The 17,907-nt window shown below is 64.6% G+C and overlaps 7 protein-coding genes across 7 annotated transcripts; 4 read left to right on the top strand and 3 right to left on the bottom strand.

Moving 5' to 3' along the window:
• Positions 1-142: 142 nt before the first annotated feature.
• On the top strand, positions 143-2,372 carry F751_6644 (Autophagy-related protein 3; the record flags this gene model as incomplete). Its single annotated transcript, XM_011401323.1, has 8 exons — positions 143-238; positions 404-471; positions 595-665; positions 775-945; positions 1,183-1,319; positions 1,488-1,655; positions 1,883-2,055; positions 2,288-2,372. The coding sequence occupies 8 exons, from the start codon at positions 143-145 to the stop codon at positions 2,370-2,372; spliced, it is 969 nt and encodes a 322-aa protein (XP_011399625.1).
• A 336-nt stretch (positions 2,373-2,708) lies between these two features.
• On the bottom strand, positions 2,709-5,114 carry F751_6643 (TGACG-sequence-specific DNA-binding protein TGA-1B; the record flags this gene model as incomplete). Its single annotated transcript, XM_011401322.1, has 5 exons — positions 2,709-3,220; positions 3,406-3,654; positions 4,090-4,303; positions 4,498-4,869; positions 4,989-5,114. 5 exons carry the CDS (start codon positions 5,112-5,114, stop codon positions 2,709-2,711), a joined length of 1,473 nt encoding a protein of 490 aa, XP_011399624.1.
• An 890-nt stretch (positions 5,115-6,004) lies between these two features.
• F751_6642 (putative CDP-alcohol phosphatidyltransferase class-I family protein) lies at positions 6,005-7,635 on the top strand (the record flags this gene model as incomplete). Its single annotated transcript, XM_011401321.1, has 3 exons — positions 6,005-6,045; positions 6,627-6,952; positions 7,007-7,635. 3 exons carry the CDS (start codon positions 6,005-6,007, stop codon positions 7,633-7,635), a joined length of 996 nt encoding a protein of 331 aa, XP_011399623.1.
• A 206-nt stretch (positions 7,636-7,841) lies between these two features.
• Positions 7,842-8,789, bottom strand: F751_6641 (Zinc finger HIT domain-containing protein 1; the record flags this gene model as incomplete). Its single annotated transcript, XM_011401320.1, has 4 exons — positions 7,842-8,039; positions 8,288-8,415; positions 8,512-8,620; positions 8,715-8,789. The coding sequence occupies 4 exons, from the start codon at positions 8,787-8,789 to the stop codon at positions 7,842-7,844; spliced, it is 510 nt and encodes a 169-aa protein (XP_011399622.1).
• A 310-nt stretch (positions 8,790-9,099) lies between these two features.
• F751_6640 (Luc7-like protein 3) lies at positions 9,100-10,783 on the top strand (the record flags this gene model as incomplete). Its single annotated transcript, XM_011401319.1, has 4 exons — positions 9,100-9,179; positions 9,271-9,682; positions 9,917-10,068; positions 10,342-10,783. 4 exons carry the CDS (start codon positions 9,100-9,102, stop codon positions 10,781-10,783), a joined length of 1,086 nt encoding a protein of 361 aa, XP_011399621.1.
• A 492-nt stretch (positions 10,784-11,275) lies between these two features.
• F751_6639 (hypothetical protein) lies at positions 11,276-14,864 on the bottom strand (the record flags this gene model as incomplete). Its single annotated transcript, XM_011401318.1, has 11 exons — positions 11,276-11,609; positions 11,855-11,985; positions 12,213-12,335; positions 12,475-12,592; positions 12,776-12,925; positions 13,140-13,246; positions 13,331-13,447; positions 13,695-13,763; positions 13,969-14,154; positions 14,411-14,644; positions 14,769-14,864. The coding sequence occupies 11 exons, from the start codon at positions 14,862-14,864 to the stop codon at positions 11,276-11,278; spliced, it is 1,665 nt and encodes a 554-aa protein (XP_011399620.1).
• A 996-nt stretch (positions 14,865-15,860) lies between these two features.
• On the top strand, positions 15,861-17,841 carry F751_6638 (hypothetical protein; the record flags this gene model as incomplete). The annotated part of the gene is made up of 5 exons (XM_011401317.1): positions 15,861-15,894; positions 16,136-16,180; positions 16,405-16,720; positions 17,128-17,389; positions 17,614-17,841. The coding sequence occupies 5 exons, from the start codon at positions 15,861-15,863 to the stop codon at positions 17,839-17,841; spliced, it is 885 nt and encodes a 294-aa protein (XP_011399619.1).
• Between the last annotated feature and the right edge of the window lie 66 nt (positions 17,842-17,907).

The raw sequence follows: 17,907 nt of genomic DNA, 5'->3' as shown, positions 1-17,907 counted from the left end.
GAATATACAGCGCCCCGAGTCAGCTCAGCGGAAAGCCTTGAAAGTCCGCAGCAGGAACACGTCCCACAACCTATCACCGAAACCTTCGTGCACTCATAGTTCGCACTCACACCGTGGGCAGGGGCCCGAGGTCTCCGCCAGAATGTCGGGTCTTCGGCAACTGATCCACTCCACGTACAAGACCGCGGCGGAGAAGGTCCTCCCAACACTGTCACAGTCGGCTTTCAAGGAGAAAGGGGTGAGTCAATGAGATTTCGCCGCCCAGCCCAGCACGCCTTGCAGTGGATTTTGATCATCCATGGTCAGCTCCAGGGGTTTCAAGCCCTGCGTGTGTGTCCCTAATATCGTCCCGTGTACCCCAACCGCGCGATGTGCCCACCCGCACATCCCTATTGTGACCTAGGTCCTGACCCCGCAAGAATTTGTGACCGCGGGAGACTACCTGGTGCACTCGTGCCCGACATGGTCCTGGTGAGGTGGGGTACACAGATGGATGCTCTGAGGTAGCCCCTGTCACCAATGTTCCTGCCACCCTTGTCTGACCATCAGGTCATGCCCTCTCAGGACACAGCTCCGTCGCTTATTTTCTCGCAGGGAAGCGGGTGATGCACGGAAGGCAAGACCCTTCCTTCCAGACGACAAACAGTACCTCATAACCAGGAATGGTGGGTGGCCGTTTAGTGATTGGGCGCCTCTGCCTCACACCTTGTTTAGCATGCTGCTCGATGCAAGGAGAAGATGCCTCTCTGCCCTCCATCTCCCCCTGTTCTGCAGTACCCTGCCTGAGGAGGGCCGCAGACGTGGAGGAGTATGGCGAGCGGGATGAGTTTGAGGTGGAGGAAAGCGCGAGCGGCGGGGATGGCTGGGTGACTGCCAGCTCGAGGCCCAGCGCCCCCCTCTCTTCCACGAACGAGGAGGGGTTTGAGGAGATCCCCAGCATCAGCGGTGAGGCGGCAATGCCGCATGTAGTGGGGTGGCGGGCGGAGGGGCGGGATGTCAGATGCCCACCTGATGCCACGTTTGTGAGCTGGGCCAGTGATTTCAAGCATTCGTGCAAGGCTGGGAGCCCTCGAGGCAGGCCTGTGGATCTTCTCGCCCTGGAGCTGGGCTGTCAAGCCCACACTAGAAGCCCGTGCTGCCTGGCCAAGCACCTCCTCCGTGCCCTCTCCCTTGCCCCTGCAGACCCACTCAAGGACCTCACCCTTGGGGACGGGGCGGGGGCCAGCCGCGCCGCTGCACGCCTTGAGGAGGAGGACGACGATGCCATCCCCGACCTCGCCGACCTAGATGACAGCGAGGATGTCGGCACGGTGGAGGCGGTACGTCACGCTGTGCACGCTGTGCTGCCTGCTGTCATGGGCTGGCTGGCCCTCGGGCGTGATTTGGAGCATGGGACAGGGCTGGCGGCCTGAATGTATGGCCTCCGTCACCCCGACACATGAGCTTCCTTTCCCGCTCACCTGCCCCGCCGGCCCGTACCGTTGCAGGGCAAGGGTCCGGACGCCGCCGTGCAGCCGGGCGCGAACGAGGCGGGGGATGGCGTGCGGCGCACCCGCACCTACGACCTCGTCATCACTTACGACAAGTATTACCAGGTGCCGCGCTTCTGGCTCATTGGCTACGACGAGCGCCGGCAGCCCCTGGCCCCCGATCAGGTGACCGGTGTGTGAGAGTGTGAAACGGAGGCGGGGACAGACGATGGCTGGCAAGCCCGACCGGCAGCTCAGAGGCAGGGGGGGCCTGGAGCAAGCCTGCTGCCACGCTGCGGTTTGGCTGCCCGCTGCGTGTGGCAGCGACCTGCTGTACTGTCGTCATCAAACGATCCTGCTGTAGTACACCCCACTATATCCCAACCCTCCTGACCCCTTGCTCCCCCGCCCAGGTGCTGGAGGACATCTCGGCGGAGCACGCGCGCAAGACGGTCACGGTGGAGCCGCACCCTCATGGCGTGGCCGGGGTGCAGGCGGCCTCCATCCACCCCTGCCGCCACGCCAATGTCATGCGGAAGCTGGCGGGCGTCGTGACGGAGGGCCGGGCAGAGTTCCGAGTAGAACAGTGCGTCGGACTGGAGGAGGTGGTGTGTGGAAGCTGGGTCCAGGGATCTTGGAAAGTATCCAAGGGGGGCGTGAGATGTGCTGGCATGCTCCGTCGGTGCCGGCACTGGTGCGCAGCAACAACTGCTGCTCATTGGAATCCACCTGCACGCACTCTGCCTCACTGGGCTTGCCCTGGGCATTGAACACCAGATTTCCCACCCACAACCCCCCCCTCCCCGCATGCATCGCAGCTACCTCATCCTGTTCCTCAAGTTCATCGCGAGCGTGGTGCCCACCATAGAGTATGACTACACGATGCCAGCCGGCGGCAACTAGGGACGAGGTACTGAGTTTGGCCAGGGCCAGCTGCTGTACCAACCCGCCACCCTACCCAACCACCTCCGATCCCAATCTGGAGCGCCGCCTCCATTGATGCGGCCTCCGCTCCTCTTTGCCCCAGTACTGCAGCACCACTGCAGGCACGCTAGGTGCCCCTGTCCAATAGATCTCGTACGGTCGATAATGTACAATGCACGCGCGAGACAAAAATGCACAAGTGGGACATGGGGGGTGCTTGTCGGAGACAGGGTGCAGCGTGTGTGCAGCAATAGTGAGAAGAGATGGTGCGGAGGGAACAGGATCAGGAGGGCCGCAATCGGCATGGCCCGACATTCAGGCCGCGCGGGCGGCGACGCGAGGCACGGCGTCATCGCAGGCGTAGGTCACCAGCCGCCGCCCTGGCTCCAGCATGACCACCACGACCCCCGGCGCTGCGGCTGCCCCGGCCCCGTTGCTGGCGTTGGCGGCGGGCGCGGAGAGGGCGGTGAGGAGCACCGGCTCTGCCACGCTCATCCAGTCGTGGCGCACGACATTCTCGCTCTCCTCCTCCACATCGCGCGTGGGGCTGGGGGGGCACTGGGAGGGGTCCGCGCCGACGCTCTCCGCCGCCCCGGGGTAGTCGCGGGGCGCCTCCGGCCCCTCACCCGGTAGCAGCGCCAGGGGTCGGGGGAGGGGCGGCGCCACGGCACTCAGGGCCCGGCCCTGCGCGCCCAGCCGCCCCTCCAAAAACTCCACCAGGTCCCCGCGTGACACATCCAGGGGGAGGGGCAGACTCCCGGCCTCAATGCTGTGCAGCTTGCGACAGATGCCGGGGGGGGGCATGCCCCACGCCTTGAACACAGGCTCTGCAGGTAGAAAGAGAGGAGGATTGTGAGATACAGGATCCGTACTGGGACGCCAGGCCCGATTTTTAAGCACAGGGCACCGCTTCCTGTGTGGAGTTCAGACACTTGCGCCGGGCCGGCTCCTCTGCCCGAGTCGAGGCTGAAGGGATCAGAGTGTAAACCCTCCCCCCTAGAACGCCACCCACCTGCCAGACTTGGGAGGGCAGACTGGGGGTCCAGGGGTCCCAGCCCGCCGCCCTCTAGGGACAGGGCCAGGGGCGCCAGGTCAGCGAGTGCGCCCATGAGCTCGGGGCCTGGCCCCGCTTCGGCGGCGGCAGCGGCGCGGCCGGGCATCATCTGCAGGGCGCGGCCGGGCATCATCTGCAGGGCGCGGCCGGCGTGGCGCAGGGCGCCTGCCCCTGCCCCTGAGTTCTGAGCCAGGCGCGCCGCGCCCCCTGCCTCGATCGGCGGGCGCGGGGCGGGGCGGGGGCCCAGCGGTCCCGCAAACAGGAAGACGGACATGAGTGCCAGGAGGAGGGTGCCGGTGCCCGTCGCCACGCGGCGCGTGCGCTTCGTGCCGCGGCGGCCGGCCGGCTGCGGCGGCGGGGCCTGCGCGGCGGCGGGGGCCGCAGACTGCACGGCGGGCGCCGCTGGCGCGAGGGCGGAAAGGGCGGCGGGCGCCGCCGGCGCAAAGGGCGGCGGCGGCGGCGCGCCGCAGGGTGTCGGGGCGGGCGCGACGCCCTCTGGTGCCGACCCCTGCGCCGGGCACGCTGGAGCTGCAGCCTGGGGCACGGTAGCACCGCTGAGGGGCTGGGCGAGGCTGAGCGCCACGACGGGCGCCGCGCCTGGCGCCGGGGGCGGGAGTAGGACCAGTTGCGGGCCGGGTGCACGCGGGAGGTCCGGGAGGGGGCGCCCTGCCGCCGTGCAGGCGGCCGCCAAGTGTCGCCGCAGGAGCTCGTTCTCCGCCGTCAGCTGGCCCACAAAGGTGGAGAGGGCGCGGACCTGCCCGGTCAGCGCAGAGCACGTCTGCTCCAGGCCCTCCAGCTGCGCTTTCTTCCTCTGTCGAGACAGGTGCGCATTCTCGCGGTTGCGTGCCATGCGGATCTGGGTGAGGGGTGTGAGTGGATCCTTCATGAGGCGGGGGAGGCCATAAGCATGTCCCAGAATCCGACACCCTCATTGGAAACCATCACCTCGAATTTGACAAGGAGGCATGCAGCAGGTCAGCAGTGAGCCCTGCGTGCACCACGACCTTTCCCCCGCCAGCCCATCCCCGGCACCATGCGGCCCCCGCTCACCGCCCGCTTGGCCTCGTCCTCGTCGGCCCCCGCAGCGCCATCTTGTTGGCTGGCGGGGCTGGACTGCTGATACCGCGACGTATTGCTGGCATCCTCTCCACTGCTGGTCTGGTGGTGGGCGGAGCCGTCAGCGGAGCGGGTGGGGGTGTGGATCGGGCGCGCCATGGGGATGAGTTCCCCGAAAGCCTCATCTGGCTTCCCGGGGTCGGCGACGGCGCCAGCGTCCAGACCCCAGGGCGAGGTCCCCACTCCATCGGACAGGAGCTCCAGGACTTGGCCAGGGGATGGGGGCCGGTTGATCTCGAACTGGTCCAGGTCATCCAGGGCTTGGTGGGTCAGGGGAAACTGGACCGCTGAGGCTGAGGGACTCGCCTGCAAATGGGGTGTCGAGAGGCGACAAGTTACGAGGCGACAAGTCCCAGGATAAGTTTGGGACAGGTGTACCTTGGGACCATGAGTCGCATCGAGCCGGTACCGACGCATGTCATCACTCTGACATCCTCCAGCACCACCAGGTGCAACCGGCTTGCCTGGAAAGACTCCAGCACATCGTCGTCCATGAGCACGCCTGGCCACACATCCTCGGGCTCAAACAGCGGCTGCACCAAGGTCGACATTTTGCGCAGTGGTGTCAGAGCATGCCAGGCCTACTGCTGACCGTGCGAGCCCTTGGGCGTCGACTTCTTCTGGAAGGGGCACGATGATTGCCCCACTGGCCTCCAGTCCAGCTGATGGGCCGCGATAATCTTGCGGTCCAGGTTTGAGTGTACGAAGAAGTTCCAGTGTCTGGATTTCTGGCGAGATGGGACCCAAACGCGCCGGGAAAAGCAGTGTCGTTGCTGCCTTGGCGGGAAGATACGTGTTTTGGAGCGCGCGCGGAGCCGATTTTTGAATCGCCAAGTTGTGGGGTCCAGCCCGCCCCCACAACATTTTGGTATCGGAAAACAAGTTGAGATCTCGTCCCCGGGGCTCCAAGCCCTCCTCACATGACCGTGTTGGTCGCGTACTCTCGCTGGCGCGTTCTCACGATCTTGTGAGGAGGGCTCAGACCCCCGGGGACCAAGATTTGAACTTGTTTCCGATACCAAAATGTTGTGGGGCGGGTTAGAACCTACAACGTGGACTGCTGTATATGACCTAAAGTTGGAATGTTACAGAACAAGACCCCGAATACGGTGAGGGGCTTGAGTTTCAAGCACTGTGCGGCGTAGGTGCGGCGCAGGGCACGGATGCAGGTGGAAAGGGTGGAAGGCTCCCTAGAGGGGCCCCCACAACACGGGTGCGAGCTCAGCTTACTTGGGGCAGGCGAGACGCATCCTGATGGATGCTGGCCTATCATGGGAAGGGCCCTCGCAGAATGGAGAAATAACTGCCGATCAGCGTAGAATTTGCTCTTTAACACATGCGTTTGCATGAGACCTGAGTGACACACTTTCGCAGTGCAGGAATCGGGGTAGTTGTGACATACACTTGCAAGGGACGATGGGATGATTTGCGCTGGAGCAAAATGCTTGTATTATTTTTAATAGAAGGGGTTGCCATGCCCAGGTGAATCGAGAATCGTCAACACCTGACCGGGAACTCCTCGCTGCACATGAACCTTACCATGAGTAATGGCATGCTGCGCGCACATTAAGGATACTATATTACTGCGCATCTCCACGACAGCTGCATGTTACAGGAGCTCGATCACGAGCAAAAGCATACGATGCAGTTTTAATGGCAGCCGCTTGTCGGACGCTCGCCCGAGGATGGGCTCTGACCGGCCTGGTCTCCCGGATCGGGGCCCGGGGCCTCGCGACGGACATATATGAGCACACACCCGGCCCGGCGGCCTTTGCGTTCGACATCGATGGCGTTTTGATGCGTGGCGGCCAGGTCCTGCCAGCGGCCAAGAGGCGAGCGAGTGGTGGCTACTTTGCGGGACGGGGTTTCCCCACATTCTCTGTTGAGGACGTTGATGACTGATGGGTCCTCTAAGCTTACTGCCAAGGTCTTGCACACCACAATTGCACACCACACAACCCCCTTGCCATATCTTGCTGATGATCACCACGAGCATCCCTGGACACCAAGGTGGGACCCCACAAAGGAAACCAACCACCTTCACCCCGCCCCCAACACACCAGGGCCCTGGCGCTGCTGCACGACGCCTCCGGCTTCCCGCGCTACCCCATCGTCTTCCTGACCAACTCCGGCGGCTGGCTGGAGGAGGAGCGTGCCCGGCGCCTGTCCGCCCAGCTGGGCGTGCGGGTGGGCGCGGCGCAGGTGGTGCAGAGCCACACCCCGCTCAAGGCGCTTGCGCCCTCCCTGGCCGACCACCGCATGCTGCTGGTGGGGCGGGGCGACCTCCACAGTCTGGCTGCCGGCTACGGCCTGCGCCGCTGCGTGACCGTCGAGGAGCTGGTGCGTGCGGACCCCGCCTCCGTGCCCTTTGCCGAGGTGGCTGTTGGAGGTGAGTCGCCGTCGGCCGCCGCCGCCGCCGCCGCCCGTCCCACCCCTTCCCCAGGCCCCTCGGCCGGGGATGGCTCCGCCCAGCCCATCGGCGCAGTGCTGGTGCTCAACGACCCTTCCGACTGGTACTGCGCGCTGCAGACTTCGCTGGACGTCGTGCTGGGGCGGGCAGTGCCCGGTGCCCGCCCCGCCACCCGGCCGCCGCCGGGCGCAGGGACCTGCAACCCCAACCCCGTGCACGTCGTCTTCTCCAACCCGGATGTGGAGTGGGCCGGGGCGCACGCCGCGCCCCGCCTCGGCGGCGGCGCCTTTGCGGCCTGCCTGCAGGCGCTGCACACGGAGGTGACGGGCGCGCCCCTGCCGCACGTCACCCGCTTCGGCAAGCCCCACGCGCCGCCCTACGACCTGGCCGCCGCCTCGCTGCACGCCCAGGCCGCGGCGCTGGGCTGGGGAGACCGCGCCTTTGGCGCCATCTGGGCGGTGGGGGACAATCCCGAGGCCGACGTGGCAGGGGCCAACGCCGCCGGCCCACCCTGGACCAGCGTCCTGGTGCGCACCGGCGTCTTCCGCGGCCCAGGGAACAGTGAGCGCCACCCGGCCCGTCTGGTGGTCGAGGACGTGGAGGCGGCGGTGCGGGCGGCCCTGCACCGCGCGCGCTCTGCCACCTGGCACAGCATGCGATGAAGCGAAGGGGGGTGGAAGGCGTGGCTGGGGGGCGGGGGACGGGGGCAGGCGGGGCTGCCCGTGTGCTTGACTGGGTCGCTCCACCCATGTCAGGCTTGAAGCACTGTGCACGGGACGCCTGCCTTTCCTCCACTTTGGCCTCAAACCCGACCTGTCTGCACGGCGGGCTGGCTGTAGAATCACAGTCGCCCCCAAAAAGCAGAGCGTCAGAGCGTGAACTTCAGGCAGCGCGTCTCCACGTGCGTAGCGTTGCAGCGACGGCTGCAGAAGCGCGAGCCGCAGCGGGTGCAGGAGTACTTGGAGGCGTCGCCGCACACCGTGCAGCTGTGGCGGGTGGAGCGGCTGCGCGGCGGGCCCATCGCAGCTGTCAGGTAGTTGGGTCCAGGATCGTGGGCCAGGTCGGCCTGCGGGGTGGGTGGGGGGGAGGGGGGGGGAGCGGTGATCTCCTGCGCGCAGGGCCTCGGATGTGAGACTCGCCGGGCGAGCAGGACTGCGCGCCCGATGCCCGCGCAGTCATATGCCATCCCATGGCACTTGCGCTCGACGTGAGGACCATGGCAGCTCGGCGCTCCACGCCCGAGATGGGCGAAGCCGCTGTGGGAAAATGCCTGCGCCATGCACGGGGGCCTACATTCCCTGCCAAAACACCCACCTCCTCTAGCCAGTCCCGGAAGAGCTTGGGGCCCCGAGCCCGCTCCGCCACCATGCCTCGCGTCTTCCGCATGCTCCCTGTCTTCAGCTTCCTCTTCTTTGTGCTCCCGCCGGCGGCCGGGATTGACTCTGCGCATGGTGGGTGGCGAGGCTCTCCACTGCTCCCGTGACAGGGGTAAAGGATCAAAAGGACAGTTGCTGGCCCGGCGCATTGATCCAGCTCACCCCCATCTGAGTCCTCTCTAACGGTAAACTCCTCGTCGTCCGAGCCGGGTGCCAGGGCGTTCTCCTGGGCATCATCCTCTTCAAGGGCCTCCAGCCGAGCGTTCACAGCCTGCACAGTGACGGAGCAATGCGATGATGGCGATGCAGCCCGTGACAGTATCTCAATAGTATTAGTGCGCCCTATGATTATCATACAACTTCACCTGGCGCTGGTCGGCCTTGTCGAGGACGGCGAACCTCTCCGACACCTTCCTCTCGCGGAGGGACCGTCGGTCCATTGTACACTTTTCCCGAACACAGTAGTATTTAGGATGGCCAACCTCCGAATTTTCGGATCAGTACACGCCGTAGGGCAGGAGGTATGACCGATCATAAGGGCCCTCCGCTCGTCCTCGCAGCTCACGCAGCATGGCCCCCGTCCTGGAGTGCTCCGGTGTCTCTGCCATGTGCGTCTCATCACAGATCTTCATCAGCATCCCTGTGCCCACTATCATTCGTCACTTACCGTCATCTTCTGGAGTGGGTGACGCGATCAGAGCCCTTGAGCCGAACAGGCTGTGAGGGCGGGGCGCCTGCCCCTCTGTCGCCATGGACGAGATGCGTGCCATGCTGGATCAGCTGATGGGGGAGGACAGGAATCTAGGCGCCACTGAGAAAGCCAAGTACAAGTAAGAAGCGAGGGAGGAGTTGACCATCGTGCAGGGCGTCCTACCATCGAGGGCCCGGCGACCCACATCCGTCCACACTGTGCAGGCCCAGGAAGCGGCACCACACCGATAAAGACGTGTGCAAGTTCTACTTGTCGGGATTCTGTCCCTATGAGGAATTCAGACGCACGAAGAACGACTGTGGCGATTGCCCCGGCATCCACGACGATGGATGCAGGGCACAGTACGAGGCGGAGGACGACCGCACCAAGGAGCGCCTGGGCTACGAGGCGGAGCTCCTGCGCTGGTTGGAGAAGCTCCTGACCGACCTTCGGAAGCGCATCGACAGCAACACCGTGCGCCTGCGTGCCGTGGAGAACCCCCTGCTCCTGCATGAGGACCAGGCCAAGCTGGATGCCATGACGGCCCAGATGAAGGAGCTGGTGGCTCGTGCGGAGAGACTGGGGGAGGAGGGGGAGGTGGACGGCGCGATGGAGGCCACCAACGAAGCTGAGAAGCTCAAGGTGCGTGTTTCTGAAGAGGAAGTGGAGCTGCCCTGGTGTCGCTGGTGTGGGCTGGGGGATTTTCAGTGAACTCCCAAGTTGTCAGGACCGACAGTCCCCAGGGCATGGACATACGCGGATCGGGGGGGAGATGACGGCGCTGATGTCATTTGCCAGCAAGCGACGTCCCAAATCAGAGTGAGAGGGCCGGCCAACTTTCCTTCAAAAAGTGTCTGCTCCCTGCTTCCACTGCAGGCCCAGCGCGCGGCATTAGAGGCAGCAGCCGAGGCGCGAGCCGGGAACAACGCCCTCAAGAACCTGCATCAGGAGGTGTGCCCCGTCTCGGGGCTCATAATCAACAACGATGAGACGCGGCTCAGGGACCATCACCAGGGAAGAAACTTCAAGTGAGCCCGGCGCTGTGGGCTTTGTGATTATTTGGGGATGGCTGGGGAGGGGATGCAGGGCCAGGCCCATCACTGTGCATGTGCTTGGACGTGAGGTGCGGCAAAGGCTGTGCCTGTTGCTTGAAAATGCAGACGAGGGGGGGGCAAGGGGTGGGGGTCCATGCCTCGATGCCAGGACAATGGTTTCCCCCACCCGCTCCTGCCTCCTCCGCTCCAAGCCCTCCGGCCCAGAGCATGCTCTCACCTTTACACCCTCCTCCCTCTCGCCTGCAGTGCTTGGAAGAAGCTGCACGAGGTGCACGCCCGCCTGCTGGAGGAGCAGCGCGCCCGCAGCGAGCGCCTGCGTGCCCTGCGCGGCGCCGGCCCCGACGAGGCCCCCGCCAAGCCGCGGGACTGGAGCCACTCCAGCCGAGAGCGGGAGGCGTCCAATGGGGCGCGGCGCAGGGACCGCAGCTGGGAGCGGGGGGGCCGCGACGAGCGGGATCGCCGCTACCGCGATCGGTCGAGGGAGGCGCGGCCGCTGCGGCACGGCGACGGCAGGGGGCCCCGCGACGAGACCGGACGGCGAAGGAGGGAGGAGGGGGCGCGGGATGCGGGGGGCCGGAGCCGCAGCCGGGACCGCCGGCCAGCAAGGGACTACGACGAGGGGCGGGGCCAGGACAGGAAACCCGTCGGATCAGCGCAGCATGGCGCCGCCGAGGAGGGTGAGATCTGAGGGGGATGGGCCGGCGGCTCACACGTGCACCGCCGGCCGCGCTGCCGCGCCTCTGTGCCCTCGCAGCTCGGCCCCGCCGGGCGCTCGTGTGTGTGTGCGCGTGGAGTGTGTACATCGTCAGGGCAATGGCTGGCAGTTGCAGGGAGGGAGCGTTATTGGGAAGGTCGGAGGCAGCTGGGAAACGGGCCATACAGCCAAGGGGAGGGGAGTGGCGAAGCCGTGCACGGAGGGGTCAGAGCAAAGGACGAGAACGATCAAGCGCTGTCGTGGGGTTGGGTCAAGGGCAGACGGCCCCCTAAAAAGGAGGAGGAAACGGCGCGACCCATGCGCGACGGGCGGGCCCATCGCTGGGTTCGAGTGCAAGGGTTGGAGTGCGACAGGGTTGTCAGGTTGGAAATGCGGGCCGGGGGAAGGGAAAGTCCCAGAAGGCTGGGGTGCCTCGGGGCGTCGGGCGAGCCGACGACTCCGCACTGCCAGCGGCGCCCTCCACGCCTAGTTCCAGGCGCCAGGGCCGTCCTGGCCCCCGCTGAGGTGCAGGAAGTCGGCGCTGCCTGGGTGGGGCAGCATGCCTGAGGGCAGGAGGAAAGACCCATCGATGAGCGGGTTGTACAGCGTGTGGGCATCGGCGCCTGGGCCCCGCACGAGGGAGGGCGGCGCCGAATGCCCCTCCCCTGGTCCCGGGGGGGCCAGCAGCATGTCCACGGGCCCATGAGGGAGCCCAGGCCCCAGGGGGAAGCCAGCAAGCGATGGGAAGCTGCCGGAGCCTTCGCAGGGGCCCTGGTTGCGGGAGGAGCACTCGGTCGGGCTGGAGCAGTAGTCCTTGCGCCTGCGCAGACGGGGCGAGGGGGGGCAGCGGATGGTGGGGCACAGCACCACAAACGGGGGAAGGGGGGTAAGAGCAGGAGGAGGGGATGGGTTGTTAGCCGCGACGTGCTTGCCGGCCCGCGCTATAATTTGCGGCCTTGCCAGGGCACCAGGTGCGTAAGTGCCGTCGGGCAAATTGTAAGGAGAAGCCCGATATGGCGGCCAACCCCCTTCCACGCACCCCCCCAGAAAACATTCGCACGGTACCTTTTGGGGCCGGGGACATCGCCGCCATCCTGATTGATATAGTGCCATTGCAGGGCATGGTTCAGATTGTGTAGATACCCGGTGCTGGTGTCCAGGAGCAGCCGCGCCTCTGGGTAGGCTTGCACGGTGTTCTGCAGGGGCCGGCAGGGGAGAGCGAAGGGTGTTTGGGTGGAAGTGGAGGATCCTGCAGCTCTGGGAGCGGGGCAGAGAAGGAAGCCTCTGGCATGCATGGACTTGCAGTGCGCGAGCAGTCCCAGCCTGGCCAGTGGAGCCTCAGAGGCAGCCAGTTCATGGGCGCACAGTGTGTCATGCCGTAGCACCGTTTCCCTGTCTCAAGCGGACTTGCAGCGGGGCTCACCTCCAGCCCCTCCGCTTGGAGGCGGAAGTGATTCAGGAGGACATGATCGACGCTGCCAGAGAAGCTCTTCAGGGTCATCACCAGCTGACCGCCCTTGCTGCCAAAGCGGAGCAGGAAAGCCCCCTGTGGAGCGCAGACGTGTGGCACATGGGTATCAGGCTGCCACCTGCAGGGCTGCCAACCCGTACCATGCACGGCCGACAAAGGCCGAGAGCCCTGGCCCTGTCTGTGCAATCCTGCAGGCGGACATGGCTCCCCTCACCGGAGGCTGGTCCCAGATGGCCTTCCTCGCAGCTTCGCGAGTGCACGCAAAGCCTGCCAGGATGAGGGGATCCAGGCGCTCGAAATGGGCCCGGCAGTGGTGTATGGTCTGCAAGTGGCTGTTGCAGGGAGCGACGGGGGCGGGGGATTTTGAAGGGGGCCAGTGCAGATCAGGGCTCCCAGGGCGAACGGATGTGGTTCGTCCAGGAATCTTTGTCAGGCCAGGACTTGGCCGGGGTCAGGCTGCTCATGCCCCGATTCCCTAAACGTCATCACTATGCGGCCTCCCATCATCCCCTCACCCATCCAGCCAGATGTTGAAGGTCGAAAACTCGCTGCTGCTGGGCTTGCGGCGAATGCTGCCATCCACCTTGACAAAGCCTGCCTTGGCTGCCAGGAACTCAAAGTCGGCGGGCGTGAGCTGGCGGAGAATGCCGAGGTGCGTGAAGCGGCTGCGCGGGATGGGAAATAATTGTGAGGGAAGGGGAAGCAAGTTGGGGTGCGCTGGTGCTGACATGGCGCCGGCCTGCCAGGGAGCTGCGGAGGCAAGGCAGGTGCATCACTCCAGGCCAGTCACCGAGCTTGGGTAGTAGAAATACATGGCCGTAGAGTCTTCGCGCTGAATTCCAACCCCAGGTCCCAACCCATGCACTGTCCCATGCACACCGACACGCCGTCAGCTCCACGTACCCCTTGACATGGTCGATGAAAGGGGTGTAGTCAAGGCTGGTGCTGCTCAGAGGCATCACCTTACCCCACAGCAGGGACTGGGCCTGCAGCATGCCGAAGAGCGGAATGAACGGCAGGGACCTCCGGGCTCTGCCAGTCGCTGCGCAGCCTCCCCCCTCCTAGCACACCTTGCTCTGCTGGTCGGCGTTCCTGGACATGACCACAGTGGGGACTTTCAGGATAGCGACGAGGTACGAATCGGGGGTGAACAGGCGCCCCACGAACGCCATCCAGCGAGGCCGCATCTGCGGTGACCCCGGTGGAGGAGGCAGGGGTGTGGGCAGGGCAGGGGGCAACAGAGGCGCGTGAGGAGCGACAGCATCTCGAACTGGGGCCTCCAAGTGCATGCACTCAATGCCTGCTGTCAGAGTGGTGCGGTTCACCCCAGCATTGCCAGAGGAAGGGGCCATTTGGTGTCCACCAGTCACCAGAGCAACACCGCCAGCTCCCCCTTGACACCACATCCCAGTCAGCCCAAACAGGAAACAACACCTGAGATGGAGCCCCAAAGGCCAGTTTGGGAAAAGTGAACATTGCCACATACTCAAAGGTTGTCTTGTCCTGAAAGGAGAGGGAGGGAAGGGGAAGTGGCCGACTGAGGGGAAGCATGGATGTATCTGAATGCTGGATCGCCAGCGCGGACTTGGCTCAGGCGGAGCCCACCTCAATGGCCTACCAGCCAGCTTGGGTACCGCGACACCCCTGGTGGTCCAGACAACTCGCAGGTGTCGGCACCCCTCCCACACCCCTGCCTGCCCAGCCTCACCGGGGCCGCCGTCAGCAGTATCTCCCGCTCCTTTGCGCTGGAGCCGACCAGCGACAGCCCAGTCGGCGCGCCCTCAAGACTGGGGGTCCAGTCCTCGGGTGAACTCATCGCCGCCTCGTCCAGGGCGCAAGGGGTCACGCTCGCAGGGAAGCGGAGGGGAATGCTGCAGCGCCACGACATGCGAATCTGCAGGTGCACCGAGAGTGGGACGGTTTGGGGTTATGTGATTTGGGGCCCGCAGGGCACGCGCGGACCCTGGGCAGAGTGACAGGGCTCACATGGCACGGCAGCAATCTGTGCATGCTGGATGTGGCAGGTCAAAAGTAAGAAGAGCATGGACCCAAGGGAAACAATTTGCTGTCTGCCATCAAGGTGGGTATGGAGGGGGTGAGCAGCGGCTCGGTGGTGCCCTGGCCCCATTCCCTTGGCACCAGCCCAGCACCCTGCACTGCCCCCGTGCCTGGAATGGGGTCTCCCAGGGCCTCTTCTGCATGACCGGGAGGGCAAAGAGCGAGGGCGCCTGGGTGATCTCCATCTGAACCTCCACGGGAATGGGGGCCCGGCCCTCCAACTGCCAGAGTGTGATGGCCCTCTCGGTGTACTCCACGGAGCGCGCGGCATAGGGCGCACGCGCCAGTTTCAGCTGCAGGGAACTGAGGCCGGGGATTCCGAGGTCCTGTGAGTGCAGGTTTTGGTGAATGGGGTGGACAGCCCTGCACCGCTGGAACTGGAAGAGCAAAGAGTCTCAGCAGGTACCCCCCACCCCACCCCCTTGCTCTGAGTATGTTGCACGTGCGCACCTTTCCCAGCTGCAGGTCGGGGATACTGCTGGCCAGTACGCAGCTCTGGCGATTGCTAAGAGGAAGCAGAGCGGGATCGACGGTCCCTCCGGGCATCGTACCGGAGGTCAGTACTTGGCGTTCGTCCGGATTAGCAGGTACGTGTGGGACCTGGAGGGGGTCGGATGCTTGACTTACTCAACTCCACGGGGATAGAAAGAAACTTGACGCATCTGTTTGTGTGGATGAATCGACCACGAGGCACCTGCACGACGGAATCTCCTCCATCGAATCCGGGCAAACCTTGTGAGTACGCCCCGCACCTTTCTGCCCCGTCAGGTGGGCACGACTGCTCATAGCCGACAGCAGGTACAGCAACAATGATTTCTCGACCAGTTGAGATGCTTTCGGATGTCTCAAGCCAGTGGTTTTGCAGAAAAGTCCGTAACGTTAGAGAGGGTTCTCTTCTGGAAAGAGGGACCACCAGTCGCGGCGAAACAGTAGGTTTTATCTTTTCCTGCACAAATTGCTGTCTTAACATATATGTGCAGGTGTGATCCTCTCCTGTGAGGCTTCCCAGGGCCCCAGCATGACGGTTCTGGCAAGGAAGCAGACAGTGCTCTGACACAGCTGTCAGCAGAGTCTCAAGCACCCCTCGATGGTATCGTGAGAAAAGTGGTGGCCATTCCTTCAGCAGCAGGTTCGTGTTGCACCAGATGCACAGTGGCTCAATTGAGGTTGGGAGTACGGTCCATCCTGACTGGGCCCCATCATGCACAAAAGGAGGCTGAGCGCTACAGACGTGTTCATGGGAACACTTGAGCGCTTTTCAGGGGCCATCGTGGAAATTCTTCCGGGACATTCATCGACTATTCCATCATGCCCATGAGATTTCCTGAAGCTCATGAAAGTGGTGGTTGTGCTGTCACGTGGGGCATCCCAGCATCGCGATGCTCATTTGAACCCGCCCGCATGTGCGCGGCATGGGGCATCTGTGCAGCCTCGTTAGCTTGACATTTCGACACTGCACAGCTCGCTCCATCCCACGAACAGCGCGCCGCTGAGTGCCGACTCGTCAAACCCTTGCACCCCCGTCCTAGCCACAGCGCAGCCATGACCCTGGGGCTGTCCGCCAGCCTCGGAGGCCGTGCACCCCTCCATGCCACCACAACTTGTCGCTCTGGACCGAAGCCGTGCCCCCTGGCCGTACCCCGCCTGCCATGCCTGATCCGCCGAGGCACACCCTGTCGGCTGGCCCCACAAGCCCAATCCGGATCCACGACCAGCTTCGGGTCTCAGCCCCCGGGCGGCGATGGCGGCAGCGGTGGTGGGGGCGGTGGTGGGGATGGGCAGGGGGGGTGAGGGGAGGGACTCCTCCATCACTGCAGCCCTGCTCCTGGCAGGCAAGGCTGCCACCGACCGGTTCCCCGCAGGTGCGCGCACAGGGATGCTGACCTGATCAACGAGAAGGCCTCCCTCTTGGAGGCCCTCACATGGCCTGGATCAGGAGCTTGATTGAGACCCTGACTTTTGCTCAGACCTAGCTCAGGAACCTTGCAGCTGTTGCTCAGCCTCATGAACGCCACAAATTGATCCATCCCTATTCCCACACCCTTGATACCCCATACTCAACACTGGACCCCCCCTTCTCTTGCAGAGATCGCGGCCGCCATCCGTGCCGGCCGCATCTCCCAGGAGGTCCTGGCGCGGTACCTGGACATGCTGAAGAACCCCTTCCTGTCCTGGCTCCTGTCCTTCCCCGGCGCCCGCGCCCGCCTGCTGGCTGACCCCAACTTCCTCTTCAAGGTGGGCATCGAGCTCGGCATCGGCCTGACCATGAAGCTGACCGCGGAGTACACCAAGCGCGGTGACGAGTTCCAGTCCCAGCTCGACTTTGTGCTGGCCAACGTCATCATGGCCCTCATTGCTGACTTCATGCTGGTCTGGCTGCCGGCGCCCGCCTACAATCTCACGTGCGTGGCTGTGATGGGATGTCTTCCTTTCTGGTTTTGGTGGGAAGGAGGTGGGGTAGTCATGAGGATCCCAGAGTGTAGTAGAAGAAGTGGGTTTGAGCAGATCGTGTGCGCGTCCGATGACACATCGGAGGAGGTGAATCTCCGGCCCAGTCCAGCTGACACAATTGCATGGAGCGCCCTAGCTGGAGGTATCATACCAGCGCGGTGTGCCTGCACACCTTGCTGGTGCACCAGCTCGGAGGACTCCCTGTTGATCAGCTGACAAGCACTGTTGGGGGCACCGCTCGCGGCATTCACCTCAACACACCCATCTGCGCAGGCTCAACAACTTCCTCCCTGTGTAGCACACCGCCTCACACCCGTACTTCAAATTCCCTTCCCCCCCCCCTCCTCTCTTGATATAGCGGTGCGGCCCCGCAGGCCACCGGCGCACTGTCGCGCCTCTTCTCCGGCTGCCCGGAGAACGCCTTCCAGCGCGTGCAGCCGGGCAACCCGCGCTTCTCCCTGCTCCAGCGCGGCGGCGCGGTGGTTCGCAACGGCTCCAAGCTGGCCGCCGTGGGCTTCTTTGCCTCCCTGCTTGGCGTGGGCGTGACCAACGGCATGGTGGCGCTGCGCACCTCGCTGGATCCCACCTTTGTGCCGCTCAATGCGCCCCAGGACGTGCTGGTGCGACCCCCGGGAGGGACCTCTTTGTCCTGGGGGGGAGGGGGAACTAGTTCTACATGTCGGGCTGATGAGCGCCACAGGAGGGTGGCTGCCGGCATGGACGGCCTCAGGCCTGGGTGGTAGAACCCGTCAAACCATGCCTTATCCGACTCGCTTGTGGACCCCTTTACCCATCCTACTGCCTGACACATCCCCTTCACCCGCCCACCCAAACCCCACCGCAGACCATGGCCGGCGCGTACGGGCTGTACATGGCCAGCTCGGCCAACCTGCGGTACCAGGTTCTGGCGGGGCTGGTGGAGGAGCGCGGCATCGAGACCTTGTTCCACGGCAAGCCCGCCGTGTGCGCCGCGCTGTCCTTTGCAGTGCGTACGGGCAACACCTTCCTGGGCTCCATGCTCTGGGTGGACTTCCTGCGCCTGCTTCACCTCCAACCAAAGGCCTCCTCCTGAGCCCTGACTTAGTGCGGGTTGACCAGCTTGTTGCCAACCCCCCCCCCCCCCCCACCCCGCCCACAC

The sequence above is a fragment of the Auxenochlorella protothecoides genome (genome assembly GCF_000733215.1).
Source record: "Auxenochlorella protothecoides strain 0710 unplaced genomic scaffold scaffold93, whole genome shotgun sequence".
Classification (NCBI taxonomy): Eukaryota; Viridiplantae; Chlorophyta; class Trebouxiophyceae; order Chlorellales; family Chlorellaceae; genus Auxenochlorella; species Auxenochlorella protothecoides.
Note: the sequence above shows the minus strand (reverse complement) of the source record. Positions and strands in the feature narration are given on the sequence as shown.